General features: G+C 41.0%; 1 protein-coding gene across 1 annotated transcript; it reads left to right on the top strand.

Moving 5' to 3' along the window:
• The first annotated feature begins 10942 nt into the window (after nt 1–10942).
• Nucleotides 10943–12550, top strand: LOC134222190 (mucin-5AC-like). Its single transcript, XM_062701333.1, has 2 exons — nt 10943–11444; nt 11834–12550. The coding sequence occupies exons 1-2, from the start codon at nt 10980–10982 to the stop codon at nt 12548–12550; spliced, it is 1182 nt and encodes a 393-aa protein (XP_062557317.1). The 5' UTR covers nt 10943–10979.
• The last annotated feature ends 4565 nt before the right edge of the window (nt 12551–17115 follow it).

Here is a 17115-nt window from a genome sequence, read left to right as displayed (position 1 = left end):
TGGAAAAGCTGGTCACTTGCCTGCACAAACTGATAGTCAGAATCTGGGAAACTGAACAACAATGTTAAGCAACAAAAGTTTTACTGGTGGTGAATGCGTCGAAGACAAAATACGTGCTTGTGGGCGGAACCAAGCGTGATAGGGCCTTCCTGGGAAGCAGTGGTACAATAAACGGGGATACCTTCGAATTTTTTTTATTTGGAGCAGGGAAAAGCCCCTGGGAGTGGAATTCTTTAGAATTCCTTCTCCCAAAGGCATAAAACCTCCTCTTCTTTTCAACATATGTAGTCTATCAAATTTGGCACCTTTTTTTTTCTCCCAAAGGCATAAAACCTCCTCTTCTTTTCAACATATGTAGTCTATCAAATTTGGCACCTTTAGTGAGATTTGTATCTCTTTGAAAAAGGTGCATTATATATTCTATCACTTTACATTTGTGTTAATATGTCTTAACTAATAAAGAAGTATTCAAAACGAGCTGTGGAAAGCGGTTGGTGGTGGGCTGTTGGCGGTTGGCGGTAGGCGTGTAGCGATGAGCAGCGTGTGGTGGATGATTGATGGAGGTGGTGGCGTAGCGAGAGGGCGGCTGATGACGAAAAAAGAACATATATGCAGAACAAGTGAATGGTCTTAAGGTGACACTTTATTCAAAATTCAGCATGAGCAACTGTACTGTATTTATGGATGGTTGTATTTAACAGTTTTCTTAATTGCTGCTTGAAACACTTAAGACTGCGAGATGATTTACACTCCAAAGGTAACTCCCCAGGTAACCAATAAGCATTAAAGTAAGCACTATAGTAGCATTAAATTGGCATTGCATATGCTTTATGCTGTATATAAGCATTTCGAAAACCTGGCTGTTCTAAATAAGCATTCTCAAAGCAATCATGTGAGGCATAGCCTTATAATAGCATTTTGAATGCACAATGTTGTTTTTTGTTAAGTGCAATGAAACAGCTACATTAGTGCCACTTTAAAGCCTGTAGTGTTCAAACGTTGGACGTTTTTCAATATGGAACCATATAGCGGGGACTATTTGTCTAATCAACTTACATTTGAGAATAGAAATCGGCACGTGCAGAATGTTTTTTTCCATTCCGGCCATTGACAGGAGTACTTGTCGTTAACCTAACCCTATTACTAATTATATAGTTTAGCTACATTTTATTATTCCATTGCACTATTTTCGATGGATGCATTAAAGCAGCCCTACTGTAGCTGTTTCATTGCACCTGGGTGTGACGTTTGTGATGGTTGCATCCTGAGATGAGTTAAATTAAATTTCAATGTTCCTGAAGGGGCTTAATGTTTATGTTGGACAATATTATTCCCACTACCATCTCTTTCTTATGGGCCAGCTGGTAAGGGCGATGACAACTACAGCGTCGGGTGGCAAGAGCGCGAGTTCGAATCCCGCTATAGAAGTTAAAAATTGTGTTCCATTTCAAATATGAAAATACAATAACGATATAATATGAAAAAAAACTATGTAAAAAAAATAAGACAAAAAAAATCCATTAAAAAACCTTTTTTTCTTGTTTTTAAAATTAAGCATTTATTCAGCATTTCGGATGCTGAATAAATGCTACTTAGCAAAATTTCTACTTTATCGATAAAGTAGGATTAAGCAGTTAAGAAGCCATGTATTGGGCCAAAACCTGCATTAAAATAGCATTAAAGGTGACTATAGGGCTTATTGGCATTTAATGCCTTGCAGTAAAGGCGCATATAATGCCACTTAAATGCTTTATATAATGCTTACTGGTTACCTGGGTCGTTATAAAGTTTACTTCCGCTATAAACGAACTTTCTTCGACCAAATTCAGTATTCGGTCGTCCTAGAACAAGACTTCCTTCTTGCCTTCTTATGGTGCGTTGAGTTATTGTGAAGAATATCCCAAACGTGTATGAGTGTTTGATATGTGTAGAGGGTCTTCAGTGGAAGTATAGAATCATGTGATTCCTTGTAATCATTGAGAGTTGGGTACAATCAGGGTCTGCCATACTTATAAACTTCAGGCATCTGTTTTGGGTCAAGCTTCAAGCTCTTTCAATGCCGATTTGCTAGCTGTACCCCAACACGCAACCAGGTATTGAAGCCTGCTCTGGAATAACGCGTGACAAAGCTTCATCATCCAATTTTTGGGGATGAAGCTGGAAATCTTCCTGAAGACTCCACAAATAGAGCTCAACTTGCTTTTAAAAGTGCAGTCCATTTCATAGTCGAGTCAAGTTCCAAGCCAAGGATACATCCATGCATCTCCAAAACATCACGTGGGGGAAGACGCTTCCAACGGGAATGAAAAATCATATACTTTGTTTTGTTAAGGTTGAGCGACAACAAATTCGAGCTGAAGTAGTCATGCAATAGCATAAGGTCTTCCTTGATCAGCCTCTGCAAATTACTGATATGCAGTACTGGAATTTCTCATTTTCAATGAGAGATGTCACGTGATGTTTACATATCTGCCCCTTTCAATATCTATAGAATCGCGAAGGATGAATGGCAAGCTACAAAAATCTCAAAAAATATTTGTCCCGTGACAGGGCATGAAAGTGTGCAATATCTGCTTTGTTTTTGTGTTTATTACCACTTTCAACCCGATGAATTAAAGGAATATGATTAATTTATCGACTAGTCACTATTCTTTGCATATATGTATTCAAATAATTTAGAAATTTTAATTTTAAAATAAAGCACAACATCCTTTCATTACTGCCTTTCATGCGAAATTGATCAAAGAACCCACGATTATTTCATTTGGTCGCCTGAAATAGAAAAAGGCGCTTTGCTCTCTGTATTATGACGATCACGACTTATTCCAGTACTGCTGATATGTTCTGCTTCGTAGAACAACGGTGTGTCATCCGCAAAAAGTCGGAGTCTTCCTTTCAGTGGCAATTTGGAGATATCATTAATGAATAGCAAAAAAAAGAATTTACCCCAGGTTGCTTCCTTGTGGGACACCAGTACTTATTGCCCCAAGCGGGCTATTCAGATTTACGACAGTGACAAATTGAAACCGATTCGTAAGGTAACTTTCCATTATCGACTTTGCAACACCACTAAGCCCCAGCGTTTCCAATTTTTCAATCAACATCCTGTGGTTTACAGTGTCAAATGCCTTTTTAAGGTCGATGAAAAGTGCAGCAGCAATATGTTTGTGATCCAGTGCATTATAGATGTCGTCTACTAGGTCCGTACAAGCTGTCAGGGTACTCGATCCGTCGAGTTCGTCGATGAATTCGTCTACCTTGGACCCTTGCTAACGGCTGATACCAATGATAGTCGTGAAATACGAAGGCGCATCATATGTGGAAGTCGGGCCTCCTACGGGCTCCAGAAGAAACTGCGGTCAAAAAAGATTCCCAAATGTGTCATGTACAAAACGCTGATAGCCCAATTTTAATTTCAATAAACATCGTTTTAATTAGCAGTATCGCAATAACATTAAACATCTTCTTCTTCTTATTGGCATTACATCCCCACACTGGGACAGAGCCGCCTCGCAGCTTAGTGTTCATTAAGCACTTCCACAGTTATTAACTGCGAGGTTTCTTAGCCAAGTTACCATTTTTGCATTCGTATATCATGCTAACACGATGATATTTTTATGCCCAGGGAAGTCGAGACAATTCCCAATCCAAAAATTTTGTGTAGAAAACTCATCTTTCGATGAGTCAAAAACGATTATAAACCTGGTTCAAAACCATAAACCAGAAAAGTGGTATAGAGCAAAATTTGGAACACTGATGCGAACTCAAAATGTTCACATTACAAGTTTGATCAAAATCGATGATTTGTATCATTGGTGAAGTTGCTCTAATGTTTTCTATAATTTAGTATCATATGTTGGTGAGCTTTTTCGGGCAGCAGGGACTATGTCCAAGGGCTTGACGATCCCTCCCCAGGCCATCTGCGAGTTGTGGCGCCTGTCTAGGATGTGGTGGGGTTTGACAGTGGGCCCTGTTAAACCTCTATAAAAAGCTGCATGTATCCGCAAGTAGGCTCCGCCAAAGCGACCGTGTGCCGCTCAAAGCGCACAAGCCCAAGTCCTGGTGTTAGGTGGGACGCTAAACAGCCCTGACACGACGGCCCTCCGGCGAGACAGGAGGTTTGCGCAGGCCCAATAAGCCGCCTAGAAAACCAATAATTACAAACAATATAAGAGATAATGCGACTCGATATAATCGGCAAAAACCTAGGCGACGAATAAAGGATCACGATTGGAATCTTGGAACATGGAACTGCAAGTCGCTAGGTTTCGCAGGTTGCGACAGGATGATCTATGATGAATTACATCCCCGCAACTTCGACGTCGTGGCGCTGCAGGAGATTTGCTGGACAGGATAGAAAGTGTGGAAAAGCGGGCATCGGGCGGCTACCTTCTACCAAAGCTGTGGTACCACCAACGAGCTGGGAACCGGCTTCATAGTGCTGGGTAAGATGCGCCAACGCGTGATTGGGTGGCAGCCAATCAACGCAAGGATGTGCAAGCTGAGGATTAAAGGCCGTTTCTTCAACTATAGCATCATCAACGTGCACTGCCCACACGAAGGGAGACCCGACGACGAGAAAGAAGCGTTCTACGCACCGCTGGAGCAGACATACGATGGATGCCCACTGCGGGACGTCAAAATCGTCATCGGTGACATGAACGCGCAAGTAGGAAGGGAGGAAATAGACCGGTCATCGGACCAGATAGTCTTCACACCGTATCGAATGACAACGGCCAACGATGCATAAACTTCGCAGCCTCCCGCGGAATGGTAGTCCGAAGCACCTTCTTTCCCCGCAAAAATATCCACAAGGCCACATGGAGATCACCTAATCAAGAAACGGAAAACCAAATCGACCACGTTCTAATCGACGGTAAATTCTTCTCCGACATCACGAACGTCCGCACTTACCGCGAATATTGAATTCGATCACTACCTCGTTGCAGTATGCCTGCGCTCAAAACTCTCGACGGTGTACAACACGCGTCGAAGTCGGACGCCGCGGCTTAACAGTGGGCGGCTACAAGACGGTAGACTAGCCCAAGAATACGCGCAGCAGCTGGAAGTGGCACTCCCAACGGAAAGAGCAGCTAGGCGCAGCGTCTCTTGAAGATGGCTGGAGAGATATTCAATCCGCCATTGGTACCACCGCAACCGCTGTACTAGGCACGGTGCCCCCGGATCAGAGAAACGACTGGTATGACGGCGAATGTAAGCAGTTGGTAGAAGAGAAGAATGCAACATGGGCGAGATTGCTGCAACACCGCACGAGGGCGAACGAGGCACGATATAAACAGGCGCGGAACAGACAAAACTCGATTTTCCGGAGGAAAAAGCGTCAGCAGGAAGATCGAGACCGTGAAAAGACGGAGCAACTGTACCGCGCTAATAACACACAAAAGTTCTATGAGAAGTTGAACCGTTCACGTAAGGGCCACGTGCCACAGCCTGATATGTGTAAGGACATAAACGGGAGCCTTCTTACGAACGAGCGTGAGGTGATCCAAAGGTGGCGGCAGCACTACGAAGAGCACCTGAATGGCGATGTGGTAGACGAAGATGGTGGTATGGTGATGGACCTGGGGGAACGCGCGCAGGACATAATTCTACCGGCTCCGGATCTCCAGGAAATCCAGGAGGAGATTGACCGGCTGAAGAACAACAAAGCCCCTGGGGTTGACCAACTACCAGGAGAGCTATTTAAGCACGGTGGTGAGGCACTGGCTAGAGCGCTGCACTGGGTCATTACCAAGATTTGGGAAGAGGAAGTTTTGCCGCAGGAGTGGATGGAAGGTGTCATGTGTCCCATCTACAAAAAGGGCGATAAGCTGGATTGTAGCAACTACCGCGCAATCACATTGCTGAACGCCGCCTACAAGGTACTCTCCCAAATTTTATGCCGTCGACTAGCACCAATTGCAAGGGAGTTCGTGGGGCAGTACCAGGCGGGTTTTATGCGCGAACGCTCCACCACGGACCAGGTGTTCGCCATTCGCCAAGTACTGCAGATTCCACACATCATCTATTCATCGACTTCAAAGCCGCATATGATACAATCGATCGGGACCAGCTATGGCAGCTAATGCACGAACACGGTTTTTCGGATAAACTGACACGGTTGATCAAAGCGACGATGGATCAGGTGATGTGCGTTGTTCGAGTTTCAGGGGCATTCTCGAGTCCCTTTGAAACCCGCAAAGGGTTACGTCTTTCGTGTCTGCTATTCAACATCGCTTTGGAAGGGGTAATACGAAGAGCAGGGATTAACACGAGTGGTACAATTTTCAATAAGTCCGTCCAGCTATTTGGCTTCGCCGACGACATAGATATTATGGCACGTAATTTTGAGAAGATGGTTGAAGCCTACATCAGACTGAAGAGGGAAGCCAAGCGGATCGGACTAGTCATCAACACGTCGAAGACGAAGTACATGATAGGAAGAGGTTCAAGAGAAGACAATGTGAGCCACCCACCGCGAGTTAGCATTGGTGGTGACGAAATCGAGGTGGTAGAAGAATTTGTGTACTTGGGCTCACTGGTGACTGCCGAAAATGATACCAGCAGAGAAATTCGAAGACGCATAGTGGCTGGAAATCGTACATACTCCGCAAGACGCTCCGATCGAAAAGAGTTCGCCGCCGTAACAAACTGACAATCTACAAAACGCTCATTAGACCGGTAGTCCTCTACGGACACGAGACCTGGACGATGCTCGTGGAGGACCAACGCGCACTCGGAGTTTTCGAAAGGAAAGTGCTGCGTACCATCTATGGTGGGGTGCAGATGGCAGACGGTACGTGGAGGAGGCGAATGAACCACGAGTTGCATCAGCTGTTGGGAGAACCATTCATCGTTCACACCGCGAAAATCGGAAGACTGTGGTGGGCCGGGCACGTAGCCAGAATGTCGGACAATAACCCGGTGAAAATGGTTCTCGACAACGATCCGACAGGCACAAGAAGGCGAGGTGCGCAGCGGGCAAGGTGGATCGATCAGGTGGAAGATGACTTGCGTAGACTGCGTGGTTGGCGACGTGTAGCCATGGACCGAGCCGAATGGAGAAGATTCTTATATACCGCACAGGCCACTTCGGCCTTAGTCTGAATAAATAATAATAATGTTGGTGAGCTTTAAGCAATCAGAGGTGCTTATGTGTTAAAACTGCTCGAACCTTGTTTTAAGGTTCCCCCAAACACACCCGACGCAACAGTTGCGACGCGATTCTTTGGCTTTGCGACAGCGATTCTGTCGCCATTGGTATTGAAACGTAAATAGAATATTGCCTGCGGCGACCCTACGATAGAATCGCGGCAACTAGTTATCGCCGTCGCGGCGATGAAATCGCTTAGGTCTGGGGGAGCCTTTAACATGAGTGTTCGGTATGAGTAGGAATGGAACAGGTTCACTCACATTGAGTTAGCCATCGTAGAGTGGCTGTATTTTCAGCGATTGTTAATAGGGTTGTATTCGGAATGCGAAATGAAAAGGACTTGTGATGGATCCAAGAAACATAAATTGAACCCTTTACAGTACTGGTTCCAGTTTCACAGAATGAGACTGTACTATCTGTTCATTGATTTCAAATCAGCGTAAGATTCAGTGAGAAAAATTAGCCGTCCGAACATTATTTTCCGGTGAATCTGATTAAGCTGATACGTGCAACACATTATGACCATGGTTGGACATGACTAAATATCGACCCCCAGGGATACTGTTTTGGAGTACAGCAGATGACATAGTCAAGCTACCGTCACAAAAGCCCGGCGATTCAATAGATAAGAGTGAAGCCTTTCTGTGATCCACGAAAGGAATCATATGTGATTCAGTTTGTCGACAATGATGTCATGTCATGGCACAGTGTCGACTGCTTTTATTAGGACAACATCTTCGACAACGTCGCACAGATTGATTCCAATAGCTAAATTATTCTAATTTTCTAATCCAAACACAAAACGCATTTTTGTACAGAATAAAATTGAACCTATGATATTTGCCATAAGTTCAATTTTATCCTGTTCAAAAATGCATTTTATGAAAGACCACAAACACAAATTAAAACAATTATTGTATGGGTCGCTCAAACATGACGTCACAGGTTTAACTCGTAGACCCCACGAGTTTGTGATAGTACATTTACTAGGTATACAAAAAAGCGTGATAGAAGGGGGGGGTCTAAAAATCTCAAAAAGTAGTTAACGTCATATTTAAATCGCCCCAGCGGCAAAGTTTGTTCTGTAAAATGGGATCACAAATAGCGGAGAGTTTGGAAATCTGCGTGAGGGAATATTCCTATGCCCGTGCTCCAATAGATCGGAACAATCCAGATTCCCTGTTAGAAGGTCGAAGATAAACAATCACCATAGTTTACAAAACCCTCATGAATAGAGTCCACTCGACCTTTTGCTTCAAGCTCTTAATATACGGTTGACACTAGCACATCGAATTAGATGTTGTGGAGCGATTTCTCACAAAGCCATGCTGGTTATAAGAGATGATCGGTTTAACAGCTCTTCGCCATCTTGATTGGATCAGCATCTAAAAAACCTTGCAGCAAATAATGGATAAACCCTTGGATATACTCGAGATTTCGTAATGCAATTTCAGCTCCAAGTCTTATGGATCGGTCTTATCGCAGTGGTTTTCCAAGCAATTGGAAACTCTCTGTTTTGGACCGAGCGGTTGAACACTGCCCCAATAATGCGGGTCGCTTTTCAAAAAGGCGCAATTTAAAATGCCGAAGAGAGATTGCTTGTTTCGGAGATTGTTGCCGACAGTTTATAGCACAAGAGTCCACCACAGCTGATTAAACCAGACTTTGAAGCTCGCTTCTTCGGAGGAACATGTCTGTTGACGTACTATCCTTAGTATATAAGAGCACACCAGTGCTATTGAAATGCAGCATCGGTTTTGTTTCGATACAGATGTTGTTTTGTTTTTCTCATAAGTTTCAAAAGGAATAAAGTACTATGACAAGATCCCGCTATTTAGACCCTTCGAAGAGAGTTATCTAACTGAAGGCGCGCCCCTTATCAATCATCACTTACTCCTTTTATGAAAAAATCACAATAGTCAGTAATACTGTTGTTTGGTCATGCATCGGAGCCCCATCCATATCCGTGTCTTGCTTCTGGAATATCACCAGTAAAGTACCAAATCAGGGATTTAGTTCTATCTACAAAACCATTTTAATCTAGAGAATATGTTGAGTAATAAAAATTACCGTGGGTACATCTACCAATGTTTACCGGTTAATGAAAAGTTAGTGCCTATTTAATCCCCTACGTTTCCCATTAGTCAGGTCAGCCTAGGTTTATGACTCCGAGTTTTTTTAAACTAATTGCTAGAAAAGTTGCTTCTGCTGCGTACAGTTTAGCCTCAAACAAGAGGAATTTGAGTATTTCAACCATCTGCAGGGCAAAGTTATTTTTGTTATACTTCAAAAACTGCTATTGGTATGGAGAACTAAATATGATGAATCCCTTAAGTACCACAACTTATTATCCAAGCTCGAAAAGTGGATTAGGCAGGCTAGGGCTTAGTTTGGTAGATCTTACATCGAAAAACACCACGCAAAAGTGATCTTCCAACTTCACGGGACTGCATCCCATAGTTGGGTGAAATAAATTTGCCATATTTCGCACTTCCTAACTATGATATTCAAACACAAATTTCTGTGGATCAACAAATAATATATTTAAGCTACACATCAAGTAATATCACAACACTGTTCACTATCTACATGTACGAACCACCGTACCAAACGTTTCGGCCGTTCTTATCGTTCCGGGTAGTCTGCAGTGCTCTTAATTCCCTAATCTTGGCATTCCTCAAATACCACAAATAGATGACCAAGACGATGGACAGCGCGAAGAGAATGATAAATATGATCGCTGTCACCATCCACGCCACTTCGGTCTGCGTCTGCGCAAAGGGCTGAACTGCAATGTCTTCTGCAACCTCGGGCGAATGCAAAGTCGTCTGATCTTGCTCCACGACCATAGTCAGCTTCCTCGCGGATATTTCAATCAAAAGTCCAAACGACAGGACAAGTGTTATCAATGAGCTCATTTTCGCGTGTTCCGGTGCGACGCGGCGCTTGTTTGATGGACGTAACTTGCGTGTCAAAAAGTGACTAGTCGATGTCGCATGCTCAGAAATTCACCAAGACACCACCTCCTTTAGAAGCCACGGTATATTAGATATGAAATGGTGAGATAAAACAACGTAATGAGTAAACTTGGTAAATTACAAAGAAAAAGATATCTCAAATCTGACTAACTGATAAACTGATATCGATAGATATGATTTTTTTCCACAAGCAAAGTAAAAAGCCATTAGTCGTAGGTTATCGATATTGTAAAATGGAGCTTAAGATAAATTTCAATTTGTTGTGTGGTTAAGATTTGTTCGACTTCCCTTGACATGAAATTATTCGGGTTTAACCCACATGACATAGTAATGCATAAATAGACTGAAACGGCAATGTTCCAGTCGTAGTCTATTGCATATGCTAGCAATGAAGTCTTCAGAGGCCTTCCATATAAAAAAATCAAGGCTCAAGTCAACAGATATGTAGCTTTTCTCTCACTCAGGGCTAATTCTAAATTGATTGATTTCATATTGCACACTCACAATAGCAAACATAGACAGAAAATGCGAATAAAATTTATAGCTGACGATATATCAATAAATTAGCCAATTGTTACAGATTCAAGAGTATTTAACATTGTGTGTACCGAGCTTACAATCTGTTTATTACATGCGGCGGCAACTTTCATTTCCCGCCATCGAAAATTGCAAACACCTAACTATTTATCAGAGAATTAGCAATCTAATATCATGTAATGCCTGACAATTTCTTATATCTATGACAATTGATTGACGGCTGAACTGTATTCGACCTGTTTCACGAACCATTGATACTCGGAGGCTAGTTTTGTTTAGTCGGTCGAAGTCACGCGAAGCCCAATCCCATCATGTCCAGTAAAGTGCGATGGGCTGTTTGGCTCGGTTTTGTTCTCAGTTTTTACGTTGTCCGCACCGAAGGTGTTTCGTGCTCGCGGATAGATTTTGACCAAGCAACGCTCACTTACCTCTCGCGATGTACGTTCTACCAAGAGTTTGTATCAAAGCCATACCGAGAATCTTTGAATTTTCAGCACTTTCGGGAAGATGCAAATTACTATCTCTCAAATCAGTGGGAAGGACTGACCTGTGGAGAAACCGTGGATAGTTTCAGTTTGAACCAGGACACCGAATTCAGAATGGTGTACAACCTGATATTTGAAAGCGGAGCCACTTTGGAGGTACGTATCCTCGATTTGGATCGGCTGGATAGTGAAAGTAATCCAACGGTGGTGATTCGCTGGAAAACCGAACAAGCCACTTCCGGCTGGGGATTATTTCGGGAAAAAATGGACAAAACAGTTAAAAGAGCAAAGGTAGGGTGAGTTTCGAAACGTAATTGTAATCAAAACTATATCTACGTTTTTCTGCCGCCTAAATGGAATTTTGAATATTTTTTTTAAAGGAGTTTTAGTATTAGGATATTATCTTATATTGGATCTCAAGGCTTTACTTCGATGTTTCAGGATTCTTTAGCAATGCCAAAATACTTTTTAATCGATTTTTTTTAAATCTATTGTTTACTTTGAAGGCTCATTTTCCGTGAAGCGCTACGGAGCCGAAATCATGTTATTGATACAATGTTTTGTGATTCCCATACAATAATGTTAGTTTTCAGGAATTAATTTATAAACATTATGGCATTACTTCGGCACTGGTACTACAACACACTTACTATTAGCTGGCTTTCTTTGTATTGTTTTAGATTCAAATCGAGGCTAATATGAACCACGGGAGCGATCTTGCTATAGAATACTTTACCGTGTTCAATTATGAAGTGGAAACAAACGAATGTAATGCAATAGATGAATTTGCTCCGACGACAACAACTACCACTACCACATCGAGTACACTTCCTTCAAGCACCTCAACAACCCTTGAAGCTACAACATCTACCACGTACGAGATCACTTCCACCCCAGAAATGTCAACAGCATATTCACAAAGAGATGAAACCACTACAACATCTACACAAGTACCATCTTCAACGGAAATTCTCACATCAACAGAAGTACCGACATCAACAGTGATTACATCGTCTACGGAAATAACAACGTCAATAATTCAAAGTACAACTTCCACTGAGACACCAACAACTACGGAATATTCAACTTCAACAGAAATCCCAACAACAACAACAACAATAAGCACACTATATTCAACAACAAGTACAATAGCCACAACCATTCCTGCACCGCTACCAAGCTCCAACGAATGGGTTTGGATTGCACTGGCAGCTCTATTTGCTTCTCTATTCTGCTTGGCAACCGCTGTTTCGGCGTATATTTACGCCATGAATAGGCATCTTCTCGATATCTCCAAAAAGCTCAAGGATCGGCAGCTTTACGGAGCTCAATTTGGTTGCGATCACAGCAGGCAAACAACGAACAAACGGGTGACGCTGAAGCAACCTATTGTGTGAAATAAAATATTGCTGTTTATTTCAAAGTGATGTTTGTTTATAGAGTTTTTTTTCTCTGATATTCCCATAGATCTATAACGAACTATATAGATTTAGCATAACAGACAAAGAAGCATAACAAATTCATTTTTCCACAATTGGAAGACATACGGACTGTCCATGCCGAAAAAATAGCGGACGCGTGGTACATTGTTGCCTAAGAGCAAGATTACCGGTGGTGAGTATAAGCCGTTTAGCAGCGCAGTATCATTAAGGCTCCCCCAGACCTAAGCGATTTCATCGCCGCGATGACGACAACTAGTCGCCGCGATTCTATCGTTGAGTCGCTGCAGGCAATGTTCTATTTGCACTTCCATACCAACGGCGGCAATATCACTGTAGCCAAGCGATAGAATCGCGTCGCAACTGTCGCGTCGCGTGTGTTTGGGGGAACCTTCACTTGACACTTTACCGGTCGCTACTAAACGCGCTGCTAAAACAGTAGCGCAGCTTACAGGTGAAGAAATTTGGTAGCGAAGCTGTTTGATGAACTATCAAACGACAAACGTCACCGGTACAGAATGCAGGCACCAAAATGATAACCGAAAATAGTGACCGATGCGAAAAAGAATGACTAAAAAAACTAAAATTACAGCGCTGCGAGAGTGATCAAAATACTCTCGCCCAGTAAAGATGCTTTAAGTGCTGGCAGCTAACACGCGTTTAGTCTCAACAAGTTTTCTGGTAGAAATCACAAAACACAAAACAATATCCTTTAGCTAAGCAAAGACTGCTTTAATAGCTTAGCTGTAACGATTTTCAGGGGTATTTTTGCCACATGCAACAGTTAAACAATACAACTAGCTGATGCCATCTTAAAATTGTAGAAAATATCAATCATATTGATAATATTAACATTTCCAAAAAGTAATGAGATTTTGTTGCTGGAAAATTCTTGAGGCAAAACGCCTTTAAGCTGGCAGCTCTGAGGAAACAACGCACCACACGTCGGCGAATTCTGGTATGGAAAGTGGATGGAGACGCGTAGTACATTATAGGATAGTCCCACTAGGGCGTTTTGTCTCGCCAAAATGTTAAATGTTCAACAAAATGTGTAAAATTTCGGTTTTTCCTACCTTCCCATCGATTATTTTGACACTTTTTTCACCTAACCTACATAATTTTTTTTTTCATTTTTTTCATTGGGATTTTCTCCAGTTTTTATGAAGTATTGTAGTTGCCTGAATCAAAACTACCCATGAAATTTTTTTTTTCTTATTGTTTCTACATGCATTCAAATCTTAGACTAGGTTTTCCGTGTTTTCTTAACACTATCATCCTTATTTGCTATGTTACATTTAAGATTATTATTAATACATTTCAATTGCCTCTGGCTGTTAGGATTTTTCCTCTGGTTGAATTGAACCATGTAGGAATTACAATGTTTTCAACTTAAACTCAACTTAACCTAATTTACACTAAGGGTACAAGGTACAAGCAAGTCGTTGCAATAGAATTGATTAAATCTTTGCACAAATAAGCATCATTAACGATCATTAGCGTGAAGCTACTGCAAAAATCGATCACATCGTCATTAATCATACATGTTGCTTGATTCTCTTAGCCATCTGTCTAATTGCCAACGACTTTTTTCTTCAACGAACATTGTTTACATCGTCGAGAATTCGAGAAAGGAGAAGAAGAGAATTCTCCCGCAACATATGAAATTTTGAAAAAGATACGTGCCGTAGTAATTTTCTTCAGGAGATCACCTGTGATAAATAATTTGCTGTAAAAATATGTCCGACGTGTATTCGATAAATAATATGTATTGGTGGCTGATACCAACCCGACTAGAAGGTCATATCAAAATTATATCATACTATGTTATTATGTTATACTAAACAAAATTTGTTAGAAACATGGTGCAGGATGTTGTTAAAATAACTAAATTTCTATCAAAAACTGCACTACTGGAAACAAAAAACTATCAAATTTTGTTACAATTTTATCATAAAAATAACATATTCTGATAGAAATTTATAACAGGATCAGATACAAAATACATTGTTTCTGTGCAGTTGGAATTTTTACAGGTCGTGATAGGTCGCCAGATTGTGATCAACAATCATATTTTTTTTGTTTTTGTCTGAACAAGAATATTTTTCGAGAACATAAAATTAACAACATAACAATCAATCCAAATTCAATTCAAGTCCTCAAACCTGTTCAAGCTGCTGTCGAACTACTCTGCCGTGAGTTCTGCTCTATATATATTAAATCGACGAGGCGCTCTATTTTATGTTGGAGCAATTACCAAATCAAGCCACAGAAATTGCCGCCAACTTATATTCGATGGTCTCAAAAACGGATCCAAGAACAACGTTCAAAGTCGCCGATCATTTTGCCTTTTTGAATAATCCTGCAGTGAATTGAACAAAAACGATTTTGACATTTTCTTAAAGATATCCAGACGAGATCTTGAAGCGTCTAATCATTCCAGATGCGATCGTTGAAGAGACTGCAACTCGTGAAGAGATTGCAGCAGAGCAAAACACTTGCGACACAAGGATTCTCAAAAGCAATCCGTGAAGAATTCTTCTACAATGAATCGGAAGGGATAAACGGCAAGTACTTGACACTGATTTTGGACGCTCTTGACACCATTCGTCTAACTTTCGTTGATACAGAGAGGGTTTTTTCAGTAGCTAGAAACATTTCCAACCAAATCAGAGGCGGATTGGGAGATGCATCACTCAGTATGTTATGTCCACGTAAGTTTCACTTTGCCTACCTCAACAAGCAATGATTTTTAAAATTTGAAATTTGTCAATGAATATTGTTTACCCCCAAAAGTTCAAATTTTTTTTTTTATTTTTCTGAAATTTTCACAAATACTGGTATTACCGGCATTGACTCCACCAAATACCGTATACCGGTATTTGTCAAAAATGTCAAATACCGACCACCCTAATTGGTACTATACCACGGAGGCAACATCAGAATCTTTTTCAAAATTTTATTTTGAATCCTTTGAAATGCCTTCTTTCTGGTATTGCAGCAACTAGTCCTTATTGACACAGCATACAATATGGCTGTTCTAAAAATGTATTTGTAAGTCAAAAGTTTGTTCTTAAGACAAAGTTTGGATTTTCTGTTTATAAGTGGATATAGACACTTAATATATTTGCTACATTTGGCTTGAAGGCCTTTAATGTGACTTTTAAAAGTTAATTTTTGATCTAGCAGGAGTCTTAAATATTTAGCTTCGCTAGACCAATAAATTAGAACTCCATTCATAGTGACAATATGTCTGCTAGAGTGTTTTAAATAAGAAGCTCTCGGCTTATGTGGGAAAATTATACGCTGAGTTTTGGAAGCATTCGGAGAAAATTTCCATTTTTACAAGTAAGTGGAGAAAATATCCAAACTTTTTTGCAATCTAATACAAATGACACGAAGGCTTCGCCCTTTGGCTGAGAGGCCCGTGTCATCTGCAAACAAAGATTTTTCCTGGCCGTAAATCAGGTAAGTCAGAGGTAAAAATGTTATACAATATGGGCCCCAGTATGCTGCCTTGGGGAACACCAGCTCTCACAGATAATCTATCAGATTTAGAATTCTGATAGTTTACCTGCAATGAGCGATCTGATAATTTATTTTGGATCAGTTTAATAATGTACAAAAGGAAAATTAAAATTCATCAATTTTAAAATCAAACCTTCATGCCAAACACTGTCAAATGCTTTCTCTATATCAAGATGAGCAACTTCAGTCGAATATCTTTCAGATTTGTTGAGTCGAATTAAATTTGTAACTCTTAATAACTGATGAGCGGCTGAATGCCCATGGCAAAAACAAACTTGCTCATCGGCAAAAATAGAATGGTCATTAATATGAACCATCTCTTCTGTCAAAGTTTTTTTCTACTGTCTCTGTCTCTATGTTCCGTAGATCTCCGTTACTCAGACCATCCGGAAGACGCTCCCAGTCGAACAAATCCTCGAGCACGACGACACGCCACATCATCCCTTACGCCAAATGCCCGGATGAGCAGCCGAAATTCCTTGATCCTGAATCCTAAGCCCCGTCCATCCTTAAATATTGTAAACTCGAGTCACCACGAGTACGCTGGCTCTTATCCCTCTCTTACTAACTGAGAAAAATGACATAGATTGTATATAACACAAAGAAACATGGCTCCGTAAAGTGTTATACACCCCTGAGCCTACCAAATAAACGAACTTGGAAAAAAAATATGAGCCATCATTCTATTTAAAATAATCTGTTCAAAAAGTTTGCTTATTGAAGAAAGCAAACTGATTGGGCGATAAGTAGAAGCCTCAGCTGGATTTTTGTCCGGCTTCAATATTCAAACAACTTTTAGGTTTTTCCATTTATCTTGAAAGTATGCCAATTGAAAACATTTGTTAAATAAATTAACCAAAAAGGCAAAATAGCTCTCAGGAAGCTTTTTGTTAAGTATGTGGAAAATACCATCATCACCCGGGGCTTTCAAATTTTTAAATTTTCTAGTAATAGATCTCAGTTCATCCAAATTAGTTCCCAACGAAGGGTCAAAAACA

Source organism: Armigeres subalbatus, chromosome 3 (genome assembly GCF_024139115.2).
Source record: "Armigeres subalbatus isolate Guangzhou_Male chromosome 3, GZ_Asu_2, whole genome shotgun sequence".
NCBI classification, from domain to species: domain Eukaryota; kingdom Metazoa; phylum Arthropoda; class Insecta; order Diptera; family Culicidae; genus Armigeres; species Armigeres subalbatus.
This window is presented reverse-complemented; position numbering and strand designations above follow the sequence as displayed.

What these genes read in the sequence shown, in the direction of transcription:
- LOC134222190 (XM_062701333.1), top strand. Translation starts at nt 10,980, where the DNA reads ATGTCCAGTAAAGTGCGATGGGCTGTTTGGCTCGGTTTTGTTCTCAGT. An exon ending in AAACAGTTAAAAGAGCAAAG is followed by an intron (nt 11,445 to 11,833) that starts GTAGGGTGAGTT and finishes GTATTGTTTTAG; the next exon opens with ATTCAAATCGAGGCTAATAT.